At 39.2% G+C, this 22,752-nt stretch overlaps 3 protein-coding genes and 2 pseudogenes across 4 annotated transcripts; 4 read left to right on the top strand and 1 right to left on the bottom strand.

Moving 5' to 3' along the window:
• LOC103339994 (uncharacterized) lies at positions 1–4,005 on the top strand. The gene has a single exon (XM_008243353.2). The coding sequence runs from the start codon at positions 785–787 to the stop codon at positions 3,656–3,658; it is 2,874 nt and encodes a 957-aa protein (XP_008241575.2). The 5' UTR covers positions 1–784; the 3' UTR covers positions 3,659–4,005.
• Positions 4,006–5,010: 1,005 nt separating this feature from the next.
• Positions 5,011–9,726, top strand: LOC103339996 (uncharacterized). Its single transcript, XM_008243354.3, has one exon. The coding sequence runs from the start codon at positions 6,475–6,477 to the stop codon at positions 9,340–9,342; it is 2,868 nt and encodes a 955-aa protein (XP_008241576.2). The 5' UTR covers positions 5,011–6,474; the 3' UTR covers positions 9,343–9,726.
• Positions 9,727–10,290: 564 nt separating this feature from the next.
• On the bottom strand, positions 10,291–14,975 carry LOC103340247 (Prolyl oligopeptidase family protein). Its single transcript, XM_008243642.2, has 11 exons — positions 14,559–14,975; positions 14,313–14,491; positions 14,020–14,242; positions 13,787–13,928; positions 13,508–13,708; positions 13,090–13,221; positions 12,883–13,011; positions 11,996–12,414; positions 11,577–11,793; positions 11,028–11,218; positions 10,291–10,872 (listed from the first exon to the last, which is right to left on the bottom strand). The coding sequence occupies exons 1-11, from the start codon at positions 14,909–14,911 to the stop codon at positions 10,695–10,697; spliced, it is 2,364 nt and encodes a 787-aa protein (XP_008241864.2). The 5' UTR covers positions 14,912–14,975; the 3' UTR covers positions 10,291–10,694.
• A 1,315-nt stretch (positions 14,976–16,290) lies between these two features.
• Positions 16,291–19,439, top strand: LOC103339997 (B3 domain-containing transcription factor VRN1-like; annotated as a pseudogene). Its single transcript, XR_016122505.1, has 6 exons — positions 16,291–16,598; positions 17,072–17,192; positions 17,328–17,781; positions 17,923–18,084; positions 18,213–18,653; positions 19,004–19,439. The product of XR_016122505.1 is annotated as a B3 domain-containing transcription factor VRN1-like (transcript).
• LOC148914633 (uncharacterized) lies at positions 19,083–22,341 on the top strand (annotated as a pseudogene).
• Positions 22,342–22,752: the final 411 nt, after the last annotated feature.

Here is a 22,752-nt window from a genome sequence, read left to right as displayed (position 1 = left end):
CATTTTACGTTTGGTTTGTGAAAGTCAATGTTCTTTCTCTGTGTTTGTTTAGGAGCGATTGGCGTGGAAGATTGTAGAGAGAGAAAGCAACTGTAGATTGAGTCAAAAGTGAGAGAGAGAGTGAGTGAGTGGGGCTGAGAAAATCAATACCACTATGTTCTGGATTTACTAGAATTTAAGTAAATGAGCATTTGGTGTGGTGGGTTTGATTTGCTATTAATTGTGCTGAAGTGAAAGACTTTTGATTCTTGAAGGAAATTCTTAAATTTGTTCAATTTGGATTTCCTTTCTTTTGTAAAGTGGGTTCCTTTGGCATTTTTGAGATCTGGGTTTTAGGTTTGACCCATTTGATTTGATTTTCTCTCTTTCCTGGGTCTTTTATTTTCCCTTTTTCCAGAATAATTCTCTTTGTTGACGTTTTTTTGGAAATGGGGTTTCTTTTGAATGGAAATTTGGGTTGAAAATTGTTCGTAGGCTTCACTGAGTCACCGGCTTCTTTGATAGCGGTTCTTGTCTGCAAGTAAAGCTGCTTCCTTTCTCTCACAATTTTTCTGTTTAAGAGCAATAGTTGCTTCCTTCTTGACTTCCAATTGAAATCTAGATTTGGGTTACATTGATCTGGCCAAGATCATCTCTTTCTTGCCTAGGAGGACCTAGGGTTTGAGGCTGCTTTTCTGTATCCCCGTTTGATGGGCTAAAGCCAAAACCCTTGTGTTTTGTTGCTCTGAGCTAATTTTCCCTTCTGGGTTTTTGAATCAGATTGAATTCAGTTACACAAGCTTTCATGCATTTTTCACTATGGAAGCCCATATATCAGTGTGCTGCTCTGCTTATAGACAAGAAGAGCAGCAGAAAGAAAGATGGGTCAGATTCAAATCTTGACATCAAGAAAACCACATCAATTCTCCGAAAACTTCAAGAAAACAAGCTCAGGGAAGCTCTTGAGGAAGCATCAGAAGATGGATCACTTATTAAATCCCAAGACATGGAGTCTGAGTCCCTTGCCAACCAGGAGGAGGGCCTTGGCCGCTCCAGATCCCTCGCTAGGCTCCATGCCCAGCGCGAATTCCTCCGAGCCACTGCTCTGGCGGCTGAGCGCATTTTCGAGTCAGAGGACGCCATACCTGACCTCCATGAAGCTTTAACTAAGTTCCTCACTATGTACCCAAAGTACCAGTCTTCGGAGAAGATTGATCAGCTGAGGTTGGAGGAGTACTCACATTTATCTCCAAAGGTATGCCTTGACTACTGTGGATTTGGTCTTTTTTCGTACCTTCAAACACTGCACTATTGGGAGTCTTCTACATTTAGCTTGTCTGAGATAACTGCAAATTTGAATAATCATGCTCTTTATGGTGGAGCTGAGAAAGGTACTGTGGAACATGATATAAAGACAAGGATTATGGATTATTTGAACATTCCTGAGAATGAGTATGGTCTTGTTTTTACTGTGAGTAGAGGGTCTGCATTTAAACTCTTGGCTGAATCATACCCTTTTCAAACAAACAAAAAATTATTGACCATGTTTGATTATGAGAGCCAGTCCGTGAATTGGATGGCTCAGAGTGCCAGAGAGAAAGGGGCAAAGGTGTACAGTGCCTGGTTTAAGTGGCCAACCTTGAAACTCTGCTCCACTGATTTGAGAAAGCAAATTTCGAACAAAAAGAAGAGGAAGAAGGATTCTGCCACTGGTCTGTTTGTGTTTCCGGTGCAGTCTAGAGTAACTGGGGCCAAGTATTCGTACCAATGGATGGCACTGGCACAGCAAAACAATTGGCATGTCTTACTTGATGCTGGGTCGTTGGGTCCTAAGGACATGGATTCACTCGGGCTATCCTTGTTCAGGCCTGATTTTATCATCACATCATTTTACAGGGTCTTTGGGTTTGATCCAACTGGATTTGGCTGCCTTCTGATTAAGAAATCAGTAATCGGATGCCTTCAAAATCAGTCTGGGTCAACTGGGTCTGGAATGGTGAAGATTACCCCTGAATACCCATTATATCTTAGTGATTCTGTAGATGGTCTGGACAAATTGACTGGATTTGAAGACGACGAGCTAGCTGAAAATGGTGAGAAAGCCTCCGACTCTCGCCAGGGATCACGGATGCCTGCTTTCTCTGGAGCATACACTCCTGCTCAGGTGAGGGATGTGTTTGAGACTGAGATGGATCAAGATAACAGCTCTGACAGGGATGGAACTAGCACCATATTTGAAGAAGCAGAGAGTATCTCAGTAGGGGACATGATGAAGAGTCCCGTCTTCAGCGAAGATGAGTCATCAGATAATTCAATTTGGATCGATTTGGGTCAGAGCCCATTGGGTTCTGACTATGCAGGCCAGATTAACAAGCAGAAGATTGCCTCTCCTTTGCCTCCATTTTGGCTTCTTGGCAGGAAGAACCATAAGCAACTTTCCCCAAAACCTACTTCTAAGATATATGGCAGTCCCATATATGATGACAAAGAGGTAAACTCAGGGCCACGTGATGACTCCCATGTGCTATCATTTGACGCTGCTGTCTTATCGGTTTCCATGGAGTTGGACTGTGTCAAGAAAGTGCCTGAAGAAGAGCAAGTTGCAGAAACAGGCCCCACTTCTCAAAATGGTAAAAGTGGTTCTGATCATCACAACAGAGAGATCCAGGAAGAATGTGGAACCAGCAAACCCTTACCTACTGGGTCAGTGTTAAACTCTGCAGTAAATGGGTTTTGTCCCAAGAATTTGACTTCAACGTCTCAGCATCGTAGCCTAGAGAATGGATCAACCACTCAAAGTTGTGCAGAGATAAGAGAGAGTGCCATAAGAAGGGAGACTGAAGGTGAATTTAGGTTGTTAGGGAGAAGGGAGGGGAGTAAATTTGCTAATGGTAGGTTTTTTGGTTTGGAAGAGAATGAAGCACCAAGCAGGGGAAGAAGGGTGTCGTTTAGCATAGAAGACCCTAAAGAACATGGCAGCCATAATCTTGAGACAGGAGAAATTTCTGCAGCTAGTCTGGAGGATGAAGATTACACCAGTGATGGTGAATATGGTGATGGGCAAGACTGGGACAGGAGGGAAGCTGAGATCATATGCCGGCATATTGATCATGTAAATATGTTGGGCCTCAATAAAACCACTTCCAGATTGCGATTTTTGATCAATTGGCTTGTGACCTCGTTACTGCAATTGAGGTTGCCTGGTTCAGATGGAGACAGCAGAACGAATCTGGTTCACATCTATGGTCCAAAAATAAAATACGAACGAGGTGCAGCTGTAGCTTTCAATGTGAGAGACCGAAATAGAGGGTTAATCAATCCTGAAGTTGTTCAGAAGCTGGCTGAAAAAGAAGGTATCTCTCTTGGCATTGGTTTCCTCAATCACATACGAATCCTAGATACCCCGAGACAGCAACATGGGGCTTTGAATCTTCAAGATACAACCCTGTGCAGGCCAATGGAAAATGGAAGAAATGATAGAAAGGGAGGATTTGTAAGGGTTGAGGTGGTAACAGCTTCTTTGGGTTTTCTCAACAACTTTGAAGATGTTTACAAGTTATGGGCGTTTGTGGCGAATTTTCTAAATCCATCCTTTATCAGAGAGGGTGGACTGTCTACTGTTGAAGAAGAATCGGAGACAAAATCTGAAACATCTATCAATGATACTGTTCCAAATTGAGAGAATTGTTTTCTGTTTGATGTGGAAAATTATTTGATGGTCTCTCGAAACGTCTAAGCAGATGGTTTCCAAGCCAAAAGAACAGGAAGGGTTTACTTCCTGTATGGTTGGATTCTTTTGCTCTTTTTCGAAAAACTCATCAAAGCAGGCCTATGAATTTGTTGATTCATGTTTGTTATTGCTCTGCTTTTTAATTTTATTACTTTTGGGTTCTTGTAGAGTTGGTTTAGAAATTTGTATCATCTTGGCAAATGGTAAAGCAAAAGCAGAGTTAGCATTGTAACTACCCCTATTAGTCACATTCTGCTCTTGCAAAATACATGGTGTAGCTTATTTCTTGTAAGAAATTTCAGATTTTGCCCCTCTTTTTTCTCTTTCGCATTGTTCTCCAGAACATGCATGATAAATACTTCCCCCTATGTTAACAATGGGAGGGAGCCAGTGAGTATTCTGGTCCAAACAAATTTGAGCTCTGTTAAGGCAGGTGAATTCCTTCTGTCTTCCTCATTTGAAATTCAAAGCTTATGTTTTACAGCTTCTATTCCTCACAAAACCTGTTATTTTAGTTAAGAGCATAATTGATGTCTCTGTTTAGCTAAGACATTTAGTTTAGTCCCTTTTAACATTTTGAGGAAATAAAGGAAAATCAAAATCAGAGAAGGCACCGTTGAATTAGACTTTGGCAAAGCAACGTTTATCTGATAGGAACAAAATATGGGCATGCATTGAGTAATTGAATGTGAAGCTTTGTTATCAGACTGGAAAAGGTAGAAGAAGAAACTAAATAGCGGCTGCTTTAGATGTATGGGACTTCTTTTTCTCGTAGTGATAATCATCAATGGGCCATAGCCTTTGGGTTTTGTTTCTCTGGAAATTACAGTGATCATAAAAGCATATGTATCAGCATACTTCTCTTTTGGCTTTTGTGTACTCTGTGTGGTCTGATAAAAGCTTGAGCCTCCCTTTTCTTGAAGTTGGTAGGTAATGCCACTGCATTTCATGCTTCCTTTTAGAACTTGATACAGATAATCAAACTCAATTTGATCCTCCAAGCAAAGAAACAAAAAAAAGACACCTAAAAAGTAGCAAAAACATATCCCATATTATATGGCAAATAATCTATTCTAACTAAAATACAGAATGGTAGTTATCAGCTTGACTCTTCAATTAACTATTGATATAGAAACCACTTTTGGGAGGAAGCTAACTTCTAGAGGAAACTTTTACTTGGTAGTTGGTGTGACATGAAACCTACCATTAAATGTATTCCCCTTATAAGAAATGGAATGCCCAATGCCAACTCCTTGCACTGGAGCTACCCTGTTTTTGCTCCACAAAGTCTCTTGTTAAATCAAGCTGTATTGGAACTTTTGGGTCATTGTGCAGCTTCCCACAACTCCAAATCTGAAGAATTGCAAATTTAAATCATGAACACACCTGCCAAGTTTTTAATTTTATTGGCTCATAAAAAAGCTGCTTGTTACTCTTGTGAGGAACTAATGAAGTAGCATACTTCACATCCATTCATCTAGCCGCAGCTTTCTAAACAAAACTTGAGACGCAGTGAAAAACTAACAAAAAACAAATGAAAAAGAGTATATTAGAAGAGAGATATCAATTCGGCTGGGTAAAGAACATCCTTTTGAATCCAACCTGACCCTAGTTATATTTAGAAAACTCCATCTAACCAAAGCACCCGCTAAAAACCATGCAACAAAGAACAAATTAATAAGAAATAAAAAAGATACTTAAAAGTTAAAACCCAAAAGATCCATATTTCATTGTTTGCCGTCAAAACTGCAGCATGGAATAAATATGGGCATTGATTGCTGGCCGAAAGCAACCACCACACTCCTTTGCCACAGTGCCACTGAAGATATATAATCCATGTCCAAACTACTTGTACTGTCTGTAGTAAGCAAACCAACCAGACAAGGCTCTATATGAAGAGAAGAAAAGGCAAGTATGCAGAGCGAAGGGGTCAATTTGAGATTGAAATAAAAAAGGTGGAGGGGTTTTTCAGGTTAGGACTATCAAGTTTGAAACTTTGACCCATGCAAATCCACTCTAGCTGCCCAGTTGAACAGAAATCAGCTTTTGCACAAAAGCCAGCTTATTATGTGACTCTTTCCCATTGACCATAAGAGGAAATTGGCTTCCCCGGGTCCCACCACCAGCAGAGCAAAAACCAACCTGATTATTATGGACTGATTAAAAATTGGAAAAAAAAAATCAATAAACAACATCATTTTACGATGGGCTTGAGAAAGTCAATGTCTTTTCTTTCTGTTTGTCAACAAGGGATTGGTGTGGAAGATTGAGAGAAAAGAATTATAGATGGGTCAAAGATAGACAGACAGATATTGGGGTTGTCAAATCAACACTGGTATGTTTTGGATTTGCCAGAATATGAGCAAATTAGAAATTGGTGTGGTGGCTTAGCTTTGCTTTGCTATTAAATGTGCTGCAGTGACAGTTGACGTTTGGTGATGGGGGTTTCTTTTGAGTGAAGTTGTGGGTTGGTTTTGACCTGGAAATTGCTTCATTCAGTCACCGGTTTCTTTGATAGGGGTTTTTATACTTGTGTAAAGTTGCTTCCTTTGTGACAAATACTTCAATTTTAAAGAAATCCAGAGTTGGGTTTCATTGATCTGGCCAAAATCTGTTTTTGCCTAAGAGCAGTTAGGGTTTGGAGGTGGACCTGCTTGTGCATCCCTCTTTGATGGGCTAAAGCTAAACACTTTGAGTTCTTTTGCTCCGAGCGAATTTTCTCTTCTGGGTTTTCTGTAACATTGGGTTACATCACAGAAGCTTTCATGCATTTTTCATTATGGAAGTCCATATCTCAGTGTGCTGCTCTGCTCAAGGACAAGAAGAGCAGCAAAAAGAAAGATGGCTCAGATTCAAATCTTGACATTAAGAAGACGACATCAATTCTCCGGAGACTTCAAGAGAACAAGCTCAGAGAAGCTCTTGAGGAAGCTTCAGAAGATGGGTCACTCCTTAAATCCCAAGACATGGAGTCTGAGTCCATTTCCAACCAAGACGAGGGCCTTGGCCGGTCCAGATCGCTTGCTAGGCTCCATGCCCAGCGAGAATTCCTCTGCGCCACTGCTCTTGCTGCTGAGCGCATCTTCGAGTCTGAAGACACCATCCCTGACCTCCATGAAGCTTTCTCTAAGTTCCTCACTATGTACCCAAAGTACCAGTCTTCGGAGAGGATCGATCAGCTGAGGTTGGATGAGTACTCACATTTGTCTCCAAAGGTATGCCTTGACTACTGTGGATTTGGTCTTTTTTCATACCTTCAAACTCTACACTATTGGGAGTCTTCTACATTTAGCTTGTCTGAGATAACTGCAAATTTGAGTAACCATGTTCTTTATGGTGGTGCTGAGAAAGGCACTGTGGAGCATGATATAAAAGCTAGGATAATGGATTATTTGAACATTCCTGAGAATGAGTATGGTCTTGTTTTTACTGTGAGTAGAGGGTCTGCTTTTAAATTGTTGGCTGAATCATACCCTTTTCATACAAACAAAAAACTGTTGACCATGTTTGATTATGAGAGCCAGTCTGTGAATTGGATGGCTCAGAGTGCCAGAGAGAAAGGGGCAAAGGTATACAGTGCCTGGTTTAAGTGGCCAACCCTGAAACTCTGCTCCACTGATTTGAGAAAGCAAATGTCGATCAAGAAGAGGAGGAAGAAGGATTCTGCGACTGGTCTTTTTGTGTTTCCGGTTCAGTCTAGAGTAACCGGGGCCAAGTATTCCTACCAATGGATGGCACTGGCTCAGCAGAACAATTGGCATGTCTTGCTTGATGCTGGGTCATTGGGTCCCAAGGACATGGATTCACTTGGATTGTCCCTGTTCAGGCCTGATTTTATTGTCACATCATTTTGCAAGGTTTTTGGTTATGATCCAACTGGATTTGGGTGCCTTCTGATTAAAAAATCAGTTATAGGATGCCTTCAAAATCAGTCTGGGTCTACTGGGTCTGGGATGGTGAAGATTACCCCCGAGTTCCCCTTGTATTTGAGTGATTCTGCAGATGGTCTTGACAAATTGGCTGGAATTGAAGATGATGAAGTAGTTGGAAATGGTGAGGTAACCTCTGAACCTCGCCAGGGAAAGCAGATGCCTGCTTTCTCTGGAGCATACACATCTTCTCAGGTGAGGGATGTATTTGAAACTGAGATGGATCAAGATAGCTCTGACAGAGATGCAACCAGCACCTTATTTGAAGAAGCTGAGAGTGTCTCAGTTGGGGAGGTGATGAAGAGTCCAGTATTCAGTGAAGATGAGTCATCAGACAACTCATTTTGGATTGATTTGGGTCAGAGCCCAATGGGTTCTGACCAGGCTGGCCAGATTAGCAAGCAGAAGATTGCCTCTCCTTTGCCTCCATTTTGGTTTGGCAGGAAGAATCATAAGCAAATTTCCCCAAAACCTACTTCTAGGATATATGGCAGCCCCATATTTGATGACAAAAAGGTAAACTCAAGGCTACATGATGACTCTCATGTAGTTTCATTTGAAGCTGCTGTCCAATCAATTTCTCAGGAGCTGGATTGTGTCAAGGAAGTCAATGAAGAACAATTTTCAGAAGCAGCCCCCATTTCACGAAATGGTCAAATGGGTTCTGACCATCATAATGGAGAGATCCAGGAAGAATGTGGAGCTAGCAAACCCTTGTCTAATGGGTCAATGTTGAATTCTGCCACAAATGGGATTTGTCTCAAGAATTCAACTTCCACTTCTCAGCATCAGAACCTAGAAAATGGATCAACCGCCGAAAATTGCACAGAGATAAGAGGTTGCGCCATAAGAAGAGAAACTGAAGGTGAATTTAGGTTGTTAGGGAGAAGGGAGGGGAGTAAATATGGCAACGGTAGATTTTTTGGTTTAGAAGAGAATGAGGAACCAAGTCGGGGAAGAAGGGTGTCCTTTAGCACGGATGATAATGGAAAAGATAATGTGAGCCATAATGTTGAGACAGGAGAAGTTTCTGTGACTAGTATTGAGGATGAAGATTACTTTAGTGATGGGGAATATGGTAATGGGCAAGACTGGGACAGGAGGGAACCTGAAATAATATGCCGACATCTTGATCATGTTAATATGTTAGGTCTCAATAAAACCACTTCCCGATTGCGATTTTTGATCAATTGGCTTGTGACCTCGTTACTGCAATTGAGGTTGCCTGGTTCAGATGGAGACAGCAGAATGAATCTGGTTCACATCTATGGTCCAAAAATAAAATATGAACGAGGTGCAGCTGTAGCTTTCAATGTGAGAGACCGAAATAGAGGGTTAATCAATCCTGAAGTTGTTCAGAAGCTGGCTGAAAAAGAAGGTATCTCTCTTGGCATTGGTTTCCTCAATCACATACGAATCCTAGATACCCCGAGACAGCAACATGCGGCTTTGAATCTTCAAGATACAACCCTGTGCAGTCCAATGGAAAATGGAAGAAAGGATAGAAAAGGCGGTTTTGTAAGGGTTGAGGTGGTAACAGCTTCTTTGGGTTTTCTAACCAACTTTGAGGATGTTTACAAGTTATGGGCTTTTATGGCGAATTTTCTTAATCCAACCTTTATCAGAGAGGGTGGGCTGTCAACTGTTGATGAAGAGTCTGAGACAAAGTCAGTAACATCCGTCAACGAGTATGTTCAAAATTGAGAAAGAGTTTTCTATTTGATGTCGAAATTTATTTGTTACCACTGTCTGAGCGCCTGAGCAGATGATTTCCATGCCAGAAGGATGGAATGGCATTAATTACTGATTTCCTGTGCAGTTGCATTCTTTTGCTCTTCCTGAAAAAGCTCATCAGTGCAGGTGGATGAATTTGTTAACTTCTGTGTTCACCTCTTTCACCTTTTGAGTTCTTGTAGAGTCCTCTTTTCCTATGTTTTTTTTCATCTTTTGCTAGAAAGGATTCGTGTAGAGATTTGAATCTTTTTGACATTGTAAACCAAAAGCAGAACTAGATTGGAAGGGTTCCCATTACTCACAATCTGCTCTTGTACAATACAATTACATGGTATATTTTAGTTCTTGTGAAAAGGAAAACTCATTGATTTTGCTCTGTTGTTTTCCTAAAAATGGACGATAAGTTTCCCCCTATAGAATTGGCAAAGAAGAAGGAATCTGATATAATTAGTATACAGATATATACATTGAATAAAATCATGTACCATTAAGCATGTTCTGTGTTCTGAGTAAAGCTCTAGGGTCCGTTTGTCCTTGTATAAAAAGAAAAAAGGAAAAAAGAAGTGACCTAACCTGCATATAGCATATCCCATATCATAAGGAAAATAATTTATGCATATCTAATAAAAAGAATACATACAAAATGGTCAATGGTGGTTCAGTGTTTGACGACAAATGATTTTATTAAAGAAACCATTTTTGGGGAGGTAGGTAATTGGGGAAGCTAACTTCTAAAGGAAACTTTTACATGGTGGGTGGTGACAGTGATCAGTTGACAAATTTGAGCCGATTGAATTTGTAGTTGGCCATACTAAACTATTAGATGAAGAGAGTGCCGGTCAAAGTCGCCATCAGAATTAAAAGGTGTAATGATAAATTAAAATATTGCAATCAGAAAGCTTCTTCAAATTAATAATGTAAGATAAAGAGGATAAGGACATCTTCCTTATCCTACCTTGTATTTAATTAACCAATCTGGTACATTGACATGTAGAGTTAACAAACTAATTGATCACAACAGTTGAAAGCAACATGCACTATAATTTGGGTGTCTAATTCATGCACCAAAGAATGTTCTTCTCTATTTGGTCATTTGCGTACTAAACAAGACATTTCTTTAAATATGGAGACCTACCGTGATCAAAAGGGGGATCCAAAATGAATATAAAACCTATAGTTTCGGCCCCTGATTGGATCGTGGTTGGCAGCTGAAGGACGTAACAATTTCAAATTGATTCTGGAAGTGATGCATATTTCCAACGGCTAGCTTCTGAGTTGCTGATCAACAGATTCAGTAACAGAATGGGGAGGTATAATGAAAACTATGATTCCATCACCTTCATAAGAAATGCAGACTCCAGAGCCGACTCCTTGCACTGTAGGTACCGGTTTTCCTCCACTATATCAGTTGTTAAATTAAGCAGTATCGGACGTTTTTGGTCATAAATTGTAAGCTCACGAACCCGTGCGACCCATTTTGCAGCTTCCCAAACTCCAAATCTGAAACATCTCAAACAAAAAGATCATGAACGTGGCCAACATTTTCCATTTTTCTGACCTATCAAAAGCTGCTTCTCAACCTTGTGAGATACCATATTTCACATCCTTTCCCGCATAAGAGTTGAAAACCAACAAAAGTATATTTAAAAAATTACCGTGTATTGAAAGATGAGGATACCATGACAGCTGGATAAAGAACATCCTTCTGAATATTGTCATAAGGAGAATAGTCACGTATAGCGTGAAAATCAGCAATGTCCCCAGGATATCCAAACTCTTCATAGTCGGCTGCTGTAAGCGGTAAAATGGGATAGAGAAGAGTGTTCGTTGGATCTAAAAATGGAACCTGATGGACCAAGCAAATGGATTAAGTTACAAACAAAATATATATAATTCCGCACAACTATATATTTCTTTTATACAAAAGAAAAAACTTAATGCCTCCTTACAGACATATACTTGCAAATGCCAGTTCCCAATTATTAGTTTACTGTTTCTTTTGGCAAAAGAACACAAAATTAAAGTTGTTAAGAGAATAGGATGAGGTTCTCTTCATGCTGAGAAGCCAAAACAATTTAGACTCTGGATTAGAAAGAACAACTCCATTTAACCAAAGCAAAGCACATCAAAACTATACAACAATAACTAAATGAGAAACCCAAAAGACACGTAAAACCCAAAAGCAGATCAAGATCCATGTTTACCTTCAAAATTGCGGCCTTAAATAAATGCGGGGATTGATTGATGGCCGAAGCAACCACAAGTCCTCCAGCACTATAACCCCAACCAGCAAGCTTGTTTTCATGCACAATTTCTTTGTCAACAAGGAAATTCGCACATGAGATATAATCTTTGATGGAATTAATCTTCTTTGTACGTCTTCCATCATGGTGCCACTTCTTACCTCCACCTCCTCCGCCTCTAGAAATATTATCCAAACAAACATTGTTAGTAGGCAATCACAAGGCTCTTTAGGAAGGAGAAAAAACATGTGAGTTTTGCAATGCAATAGATGCAAAAATGCCCCTCAACCCCACAGAAAAAAAAAAGGCATCTCCTTTACCAAGATTAATTAGTAGGATTAAGCCAAAAATAACTTAGAAATAGATTTAAGACACCAGACCTAACATCAGCATATGCAATGATCCAACCACGATCAAGAAGGCTTTTCAATTCACTGCGCCACCGTTTGTCAAGTAGCTCACCATAAGTTCCATGGACATGAAGCAATCCAGGGTTCTGATCCTCTTTCTTGTTCTTGCGAGAGTATACAACAGTCAAGGGAAGCAAAACTCCGTCATAAGAAGCGACATTATACTGTTCACAAGCATAAAACTCAGAAAGACCATTCCACAACTGATCATCATCAGAGTTGACTTCATTTGAAGGATTAGAAGATTTTGAATTTAAGGTTTCCTCGATGATGCTTGCTGAAGAAGCTGTTCCATACAAAACCCGTGTTCTCTCATGAAGAATATTCTGCTGCTGAACGATATTCCACTCTCCATTTGACAGGTCATAATCAACCACAGCATCAGGCATCTGTGAAAAGTTCAGAAGATTGGGTTCATAATCTGAAATATGGACATGCACACTCTTTCCAGAAACTGATAAGAATAGAGAGACAAATCAAAACTAATTTGAAGAACAATTATGAAACATCATACTTTCTGTCCTATTTAGGAGGGTGCTATCTGTGCTACAAATTCAGTAATCATAAAGCAGAAGGATACATGGTGTGCTTAATGGTCCTAATGCATAAAGTGAAAACCTTGACCTTCAAATAATCATGAATTCTAAACCAAGCTGGGCAGGTGATCAAAATTTTGAGATCAGTTTTTTGGGAAAGGATTACTTTACACAACCCATTTAGAAAAGGCAGAGGCTCAAATTACAGTCAAGACATTTAACATTTCTCTGGTATAACGAAAAGCACATTATGAAAGCATATATCTATGGAATAATCCAGCAGCAATCTTTAGAAGGAAGTGATCATCGTTACTCACATACCACAGGTGATGATAATGTAAAGCGCATCTTTGATGAATGGTAGTCATAATTTGGTCCAGGTGAAATTTGCGAAACATATTTTGGAAGAGGCAGGAATTGTGGATGAAGCTCCTTTAGATGAACTGGTCCCTGATACAGCATGAGGTGAAAAAGTTGTTGACAATGCATTATGCACATACCCCAAAGAAGTTGGTGTTGTTAACCTACCTTCCCAGCAGGCAAAGGTAAAGTGACGGAACAAAGTCTAAAGTTTCTCCCTTCCCTTAAAGTAACTACCAAGTGTGTATGACTGAAATCAAGATCCTCAACAACCCAATCCGGGTCATCAGTAAATACACTCTGCAGTAAATAAGGACAGTACATTAATGTCTTGGAGTAACTATCCAGAGTAAACAAGAAAAATCATGCAGATAAAAACAGAAATAAAACTTTTAGCTCATACTTGAAAACAAAACATTTCTACTCAAAACATCCATTTGAGAGCCATACACAGATAAAGGACTAAAAAAGAGAAATGAGCTATAGTTGCATGCAGAGAATGACAAACAGTCAAAAGCAGAAAACTTCAAAATCCAAAAAATAAAGATTGATTAAGAAACACATAATGCACAGTTAAGCCACAGACCTCCCATGTTCTTGGACTGGAAGAAGAATCTAAATGACTACGAAGAAGATAATGGTAATCAACCGACTGGCCCTCTTTGGCAGCATCCGTAAACAGATAAAGATATCCTTGGTGATGCTCAAGTATGCCATGAGATATACCTTCACACTCCCAAACTAAGTTCACCCCAGACAATGGATCAGCTGCATTTATCAAAAACACCTAAAAAGAAGTCACAATTACTAAATCACTTGAAACAAAATGGATGCTCTGATCACAAAGTCATTTTCAAAGCAATACCTTGGAAGATGCAGTAGAGAAAGTATGTACAGTCACAAACCGGAAATCTTTGGTGTGTCGAATGTTAACATAAACATTTTCATCCGGTTCTTCTAGAATCAAAAAGTCATCATCGGTTGATCCAATCATGCTACAATATATCCTGATTGATCAAAAACTTAAAATTACCAACATTTCATTTTCGTGTAACAAAAAAACACACATAAATTGTAAAAATATAGCAAATTACAGACCTACATGGCCTCTTGTTTTGATCAGTAACAACATAAAGCAATGCCTGACCGTCTTTGGCCCAAGCCAAATTCGAGACACGATCTGCTTGAGGCTTACTACACAATGCACCAGAATTTAAATTCCTAACAGATAACTTAAAGAAGTCACTCTCCTTATCATACATTGTGTAAGCTATAAACCGATGATCTGGAGATACTTCTGATAACTCTTCGTAAGCATAACCTACACAAAATTAAATAGAACAAATAAATCCAAAAACAAAAAAATCTAGCCTTTAAATTTATAAATTTACCTCCGAATCTTTGGGCTTCTTGATTGTAATCAAGGAGCTTCTGCTCAATTCTCTTCCCCGAAGTGATATCAAATCCAGCAGAAGGCGATTTATGCGAAATGAACTCGTCGTTTAAACTTGCGAGTCTGCGACAGAGCACCGGGAATTGCTTTCCTTCCTCCACACGCCGATAGTACAACCTGTCATCACAACTCTCAATCAGCTGAAACAAAGGGACGAAATTGAAGCGATAATTACGGTTCATACCACGGGCCCCAGCGAAGGGGAGGGGTGGAGAGGTCGGAGGCGAAGCGAGAGGCCATCTCGGACTGGAGCTTGCTCTGGAGGCGATCGGTGCCGGACATGGTGGCCTCGGTGTACTTCTCCTCTTGCTCCATGTACATGTCCAGGTGGCGCATCGCCACCTTGTCGTTGAGCTTCGACATCCAGCTGTACGGGTCCTCCCACGAGTGGTCGTGGAAGGTTAAGCTCTCGGGCTTCGGAGGCGGTCGTGGTGGTCTCGGCGGGGGTGATGGGCTCGCTGCCGCCTTCTGGGCCCTGTGGTGGGCCCACCGCAGGCGGCGGCAGTTATGGCGTAGGGGTTTTAGGAGGTGGCGCATGGTGGTGGGGGTTAATGTGGTGGCAGGGGGTCTAACTTGGGGTTTTATGTGAAGCCAAATTACGAAAATGGGTCTGTTTAGTTTGACGATGTGTCTACAACGGTCAATGTATAAGTTCCAATTTTATCAATTTTGCGCGCAAATGTGGGAGAATTCCTTTCCTCCAAACGGAGAATTGAAAATTTATTTTTGCTTGGTTTAATTTTCAATTGAGGTCTTTGCATATCACTGAAAATGACTTCAAAAAACATTTATATACACTCATAAAGTTATCTCAATCATCACGTGATGGAAAAGATACACTTACGAATTTATGATGACACCAACAAAGCTCTCCATAATCATATGTTATCTTTCTATAGATAACTAGTTAATATATTCAAGATAATTCTATATTCGTAAAGTATGGTCTCAATAGAGTATGTGTGTGAAAAAAATAAACTCTGAAAAAGTAAAAAGTAAAAAATAGAAAATAGAAACTCGGACAATGACCTAATAGTAAGGATAGATAATGGATAATACTCTAAACTACTCTTATTGAAAAACGAAAATAGGGAAAAAAAGAGAGAGAGAGATATATATATATATATATATATATAAGGATTGGATTATATATTTAAAGAGTATAGCTGCTCAAATTTTTTTTTTTGAATAAAAAGGATACGTGTATTTTTGTGAAAAGAGTATTGCCACGTTGCTATACTCTATAAATAGATTTTTTTTAAGTATAGCCGCGCGGCTATACCCATTGAATACCATACTCAGGATTTCTCTTTTTTACATACTTTAATTAGTTGTTAAGTTTTAATCATTATTTACTTAGTGAATAATTAGTATTTAAATATTATAATATTTTTTTATTCAATAATATGTGAGTATTTTGTGTGTACCATTGAAAATTTGTAAAAAAACAAGTGTATTAAACATGAAAAATACATACATATGTGTATAATATGAGTATTAAACTTGAAAATGCTAAATTCTTTATACCAGTAATAACTCTAGAAAAGTAAAAACTCGAAAGGGAACAATAGAGAATCGGGTAATAGCCTAATAGTAATGGAGAGTCCAGCCGCGCGGCTATACGTTTTTTATAATTAAAAAATTCGGGTATAGCCGCACGGCTATACGATTTATAAGAAAAAAATTTACCCGCTCAACGATTAGCTTTGTGAAAATAGTATAGCCGACCGGCTAGACTATCTTTAATAAAAAAATCCGGAGTATCGCCGACCGGCTAGGCTATAGTATAGCCGCCCGGCTATACGCCATAAATAGAATATTTTAAACGTATAGCCGAGCGGCTGTACGCCGTAAATAAAATATTTCAAAAGTATACCAAATAGAATACGGTTCCTATCAGAACCAATGAAGGTCATTAACAAAAGGTTCTTCCTCCACTACCAGTAACCCACAATTACTTTTCACAGCCCTTCTCTCCAACAAAAAACCCAAGACTTTTTCTCTCCATAATTAAAGACCTCCAACGTCCTTCTCTCTCCAACAAAAAAGGGCTCAAACGTTCATACTCTCAGCGTTGAAGCAGAGCCTACACTACTTTCAACTCTCTGAAACTAAAACTGGGTTCGTGTGGAGCAGGAGAGAGGTTAAAGGCGCTGCCTTTTCAGTGGACACGCCAAGCTTCTTCAAGATTTTCCTTCAGCAGGCTCTTTGAGGTGGAAAGCTTGTAAGTTTTGGTCTTTTTTTTCCCCTTGTCAGCTTCATAGTCGCCAAGAAATAGAGATTCTTGGAGTTTTTTTTGTTTTTTTCAATTAAACTGGTAGATGTCTGTAATCTAAGAGAGAGAGAGAGAGAGAGAAATGAAGTGGCTATTTGGTTTCCATGGCTGTTGCTGGGATTGGGAGAAGAAGGATAAAAATGAGAATTTCGTTTATAACAAAAACCAATTATTTATTTGAAAAGTAAGATACACGTTGTAAAATTGTGAAGTGGATAACTGGTGATGTTCAAACTTTTCCATTTACATTCTTTTCCTGGCACTAAGATATAACTTTGAAATTTGAGAACAAGCATAAGAATTGTGTTTGTGAGTAGCAATTTGGGTTCTTTTGCAATGATTCTACTGGATACCAATTTAATTGGACTTTACTTTTGCTCCTGTATGCCTCCAATATTTCAAGTAACTGTGGCTTTCTTCAGATTCTTCCGCAAATTGGAGACAAAGCTTTGAAGTTCATCTATGGCCTGCCCAACATTTTCATCTACCACTCCCCATTTTTTCAAAATCATTCTAGACAACACTTCTAGAGACAGAAAACTTGTAAGCACCTCTCTCTCTCTGTAGATGGAGTTTCAATTGGTAATGCGTGTTAGATGTTTCATTTCTTAGCTACAAAAAGATCCGGAGGTGTTTTATGCATTATGGTCAGTTACTTGAGTTGTTTCTATTGTGCAGAGGATTCCAGAGAAATTTGTGATGGAATATGGCGATGGTCTATCAAATCCAAAGTATCTGATGCTCCCAAGTGGTTCAGAGTGGAAAATAGAATTCAGATGATGGGATGATGAGGTTTGGCTTGACAAAGGTTGGCCAGGGTTCTCCAAGTTTTATTCTCTATCTCTAGACTTGGGTCACTGGCTAGTTTTTGGATATGAAGTGAATTCCAAATTCCGTGTTTGCATATTTGATGGAAGTTGCACAGAGGTTTACTATCCATTAACAATGCCCCAGATGGAAGAAACTCTATGCGATGATGATTCTCGTGACGGTTTTCGTGATGTCTCTTTTGAAGATTCTGATGAGAATTATGTTGAAATGTTTAATTTTCCACCCTGCCCAAGGAAAACAAGGGAGAAATCTACATTGCCTTGTCCTCGGCCTCACAAGAAATGCAGAAGAAGTTCAAGTGGTAAAGCCGAAATCAACACCAACTACTGTTCTAAATCAGAAGTGAAAAGAGAAGAACTTATATGATTCTATTTTATTACCTTATTGTGTTTTCTGATATTCTATTCTTTCTTATAATATCCTTTATTGTATATTTTCACAGGGAGACATGATTTTCTAACCAAAAAAGGTGGTGGAGGCACATCTGGCAATCGAACTGGGAAAGCTACAGCTCTTGACAGAGCTAATGCTTTCAAATCGCAGAACCCTTCTTCTTTTATTGTTTCCATGAGACCCAATTACATCAATAATTGGAGTTTGGTAAGCATTCTATAGACAACCTGCTGAGCCATTACAAATTTTCTTTACTTATATCAGCAGACTAATCATTAATATTCTCGGTCATCAAACATTTTTTGACTTTCTTTTCTTTGGTTTGCTTTTTTGTTTCAGCGGTTGCATCTGAGTTTCACAAGCTACATCCTATTAAGCATTCCTGTGAAGTCATCCTTCAAGTTTCGAATGGGAGAACTTGGTCTGTTGATTTGAACTGTGGTAAAGGAAGGACCACATTGGGCATGGTTGGATGGACGTTGTGCGTGACAATCATTTGAAAATTGGTGATGTGTGTGTTTTTGTGTTGATTTCCAACAGCGGTGTACCTTTATTTGATGTTGTCATTTTCCGCTCTGGAGAAGGTTCAAAGTGTACCAATGATGGGGAACAAACAGTACCTACGATGGAAGAAACTGATAATGAAGACGGTGATTCGATTGACGATTCAAGTGATGATTTTGGTGATGATTCCAGTGACGATTCTGTTGAAATCTTGGACAAGTTTCCACCCCCAAGAAAAACAAGGGTTGTGAAAAGATCTTGAAAATCTGGTGAAAGGTCCTTAGCAATTGTTCTTTCAGACTTAATATTGTTTCTTTTTTGTGTATGCAAGTCAGTTAACCAATTGGATAAGCCAGACTCCTTCCTCTAATTGCAAGATGTATCAGTCCTTTAGTGGTTTTTTTAATTTCTTCTTTCTTTCCATACCGAATTTGCTCATGAGATTATCTGCCCTATCAAACTAACAAAGATCACCAACATCAACCTGCACAATGTGGTTCCATTTTTTATGAGACCAAGAAACTCTCAACCTTTTGAAATGATATTTGAGAAGTCAATCGAATACGAAGTATTCTTTTCTGCCATTCTGTTCTTGCTTCTAATATCTTATGGTAATCTTTTTACAGGTAAAGATGGTTTTCTTGCGAAAAAAGGTGGTGGAGGCACGTCTAGCACGAGAAGATTCCAAAAACAAACACCTGGAAGATGCATCCATCGACTAAAAGTGATCATGAAGATGATGATTCAGTTGAAATCTTGGATGATTTTCCACCTTGCCCAAATGCAGAGGAGAGTTCTCCAGCACCACTAGCTCAAAAGAAAAAGAGAACAAGTTCAAGTCGTAAAGCCAGAGCTGGTCCTGAGTTTTGTGGAACCTGAGCCAAAATTCTAAAATGATTTCCTTTTGAACAAGTGACTCCTTTCTCTAATGGTTTTTTTATTTTTAGGGGCTCATCACTGTCCAGAAAAAGATCACTTAGTTTCTGGTGATTGAGTGTTTAACATTTTGGTTAGCAAAATGGGACTTTATTTTGTTTATTATATCTAAATTTCGGTTTGTCATTCATTCTACAAGCACATGTATTTGTACTGTCTAGCATCTGTGGTGCAGCCGGCCATGGGGTCTATATTTATGTCCAGCTTAAAACATGCATGTTTTTATCAATATTGGAGATTTCACTGAAATTGGTATAAATAAATTAAGCCCAAGTGTTTTTTTTTTTTTTTTTCAAAATTAAAAGCATATGAACAATCCTGGTAAATTGGATAAATTGACCATTGATGAGTAATCGAGTTGATCGAGTTGATAAATTGACCATTGATGGGTAATCGAGTCATTAGCAATCAGATATGAAGGGCCCCAGTAAAGCCGCACGGCTATACACTTTTTTATAATAAAAAATCTGGCGTATAGCCGCGCGGGTATACAATTTATAATTAAAAAAAAGAACCTGCCCGGCTAGCGTGTGCTTTTGTGAAATTTATAATAAAATATCCGGAGTGTTACACACCCAACGCTTAGCGTTTAGCTTGTGTTTTTGTGAAGAGAGTATAGCTGCATGTTTTTTTTTTTTTGTGGGTTGTTGTTGTGAAAAGTGCATAGCGGGCGGTTATAATGGTTTTTATTTTTTTAAAAAAACCGGCGTATAGACGTGCAACTGTACTATTTATATATCTAAAAATAAAATAAAAACGACCAACGCTTAGCGCGTGGTTTTGTGAAAAGAGTATGTATTTCAAAACTATAGCCATACGGGTAATAACTCTAGACAAGTAAAAACTCAAAAGAGGACAATAGAAACTCGGGTAGTGGCCTAATAGTAATGGATAATGCTCTAAACTACTCTTATCGATAAATAAAAAATCGGGGAAAAATAATTATAAAAAAAGAAGATCACACCATCCCAGTTTGTATGGAGTATAAATTAGTGAGTGATCCTTTAGGGAGCAATAGTATTAAACCAATCTCTCAGCATAAGTAATAATAACCCCTGTCTTGATTCATTAATAACCCCTTTTTTTGGCGGTGATTTTTGCAGAAACTATCTGCATCCTTTTGCAAGCAACATTTCTGTGCAAAAGGCGTTCGCAATATAATTAGTGAGTGATCCTACAGGTTTCCATGGGAGAATTTGGCCTGCTAAGTGCCAAATCGGGACACAAGCAAGAATCTGTGGTGGATGGAGAGCATTTGTGCGAGAGAATCGTCTGAGATTAGGGGATGCATGTGTATTTGAGCTGATAGAAAAGGGCCGTGAAGTTACATCTAAGGTTGGCATGTATATCGAGCTAAAGATGCAGGCTGATGCATTAAACAACAACAACAGAAAAATAAAAATAAAAATAAAAAATCCGGGGTATAGCCGTTCGGCTATACTATTCAACCAAAAAAAAAAGGGACAACCAGCGCTTAACGCGTGTTTTTTCCCTGGGAGAGTATAGCCGCGCGGCTATACTTTTTTTAACAGAAAACGCCGCTGGGCTTTACTGGACTCTTTTTTTAAAAAATTTCATAGTAATTTTGTCACAAGGGGCGTGTTGCAAAATTTTGTAAATAGTATAGCCGCGCGGCCATACGCGGTATTTTAATTTAATAGCCTCAAGAATAGGAAGAGTTTTTGGAAACAAGTATCTCTACCTTGGCACTTACAGTAAGTTATCTCTGATCTCCTATCTCTATAACTGATTAGAACATTATGTAACATATCCAAAAACTGGCTCCAATATAAATTGTCATAAAAGAGAGTTGAAAACTATAATGAAGAAAATTTGCACTTACTGAGTAATGTGTCTTTTTAATCTCATTTCAGGCACCCAAGAGGAAGCAGCTCGTGCCTATGACATTGCAGCAATTGAATAGAGAGGGATCAATGCTGTGACCAACTTTGACTTGAGTTCTTATATAAGATGGCTAAAGCCAAGAGCAGACGATCCAATAGCCACTGAAGAATCAGAGGCAGTCGCAGAGCCTCAGAATATGCCATCCATGGCCAACAGCTGCATCCCAACAGAGGAGTCTTTCTCACACACAGGTCCTTTTGCCTCTGATTACTTGAACTCCCCTCCGAAAACAAGAAGTCATCTGTAGCAACATCCCTCTTAACACCGGTAGCAAGTCATCGTCGTCTCCCACCGCACTTGGCCTCGTCCTTCAATCATCAATATTCAGAGAGTTGGTTCAGAAGAACTCAAACTTCTCGGAGGATGAGAGTACTGACGGAGAAGAAACAAAGAACCAGCCACAGGTTGGTAGTGATGATGAGTTCGGTGGAATTTTCTATGATGGAATCGGCGACAACCCGTTTGCTTGCTCTTCCAATTCTGATGGAGATAACAACCCATGGAGCAGCATTACAAGCACAATTTTGCTCAATCAACCAACAAAAGCAAATTCCTCAGACTCTCTATTTTTCTTTTCTTAGATGCATCATGGGAAACAGATTTCGGATGGGAGAATTTTTGCAGAAACTGTCTGCATCCTTTTGCAAGCAACATTTCTGTGCAAAAGGCGTTCGCAATATAAACCTACAGGTTTCGGAAGGGAGAATTTGGCTTGTTAAGTGCCATGTCGGGACACAAGCAAGAATCTGTGGTGGATGGAGAGCATTTGTGCGAGAGAATCGTCTGAGATTAGGGGATGCATCATGCATGTGTGTTTGAGCTGATAGAAAAGGGCCGTGAAGTTACATCTAAGGTTGGCATATATACCGAGCTAAAGATGCAGGCTGATGATGCATTAAACAACACGTAATGTGTAATGTTAGTGTAGGTTTTGTGTTGATTATGTTCCCAGCAGCTTATGTGAAACCTCTCTTACGACATGTGATGCTATGTTCTTGGTTACTCTTATCAAACTTTAGAAAAAGGATTTTAGGAAAAAATAGTTTCTTTTTCTTTCTTCCCTCCTACGCTCCACACCTTCCCCTATACACTGCCCATCATAGTTTAAATGACTTTTTTTTTTCTTCTTTTGGTATTATGGAAGGCCGAAGCCCAAACAAAAATCTCATATTTGACAAGTGCCAACCCACCTCCTAAACAGAAACAAACTCAAAAAGGCAAAGCATGCTGGCATATATTAGGATCTCTAGCTAGCTTAGCAACATTTTGGTGAAAACTTTCTGCTTTGTAATTTGTAAAGCATCTCATGATAAGTTTGTGGGTTTGATTGAATCTGCCAATCTTGAATTCTGACTCCCCAAAAAAGCTGTTTGGATGATACACAAAGATTTAAATCTCTACCTATAATGAAAAATCGCATCTTACATCTCCAAGCTCGTATTGGCAGATAATAAAACCTCTGCTGCATTTATTAATACTATCCTGCAATTCTGATAATAGGCTGCATTTACTAAAGCTCAATATATATATAAAA

The sequence above is a fragment of the Prunus mume genome, linkage group LG8 (genome assembly GCF_029339155.1).
Source record: "Prunus mume cultivar Tortuosa linkage group LG8, ASM2933915v1, whole genome shotgun sequence".
In the NCBI taxonomy this organism is placed as follows: domain Eukaryota; kingdom Viridiplantae; phylum Streptophyta; class Magnoliopsida; order Rosales; family Rosaceae; genus Prunus; species Prunus mume.
This window is presented reverse-complemented; position numbering and strand designations above follow the sequence as displayed.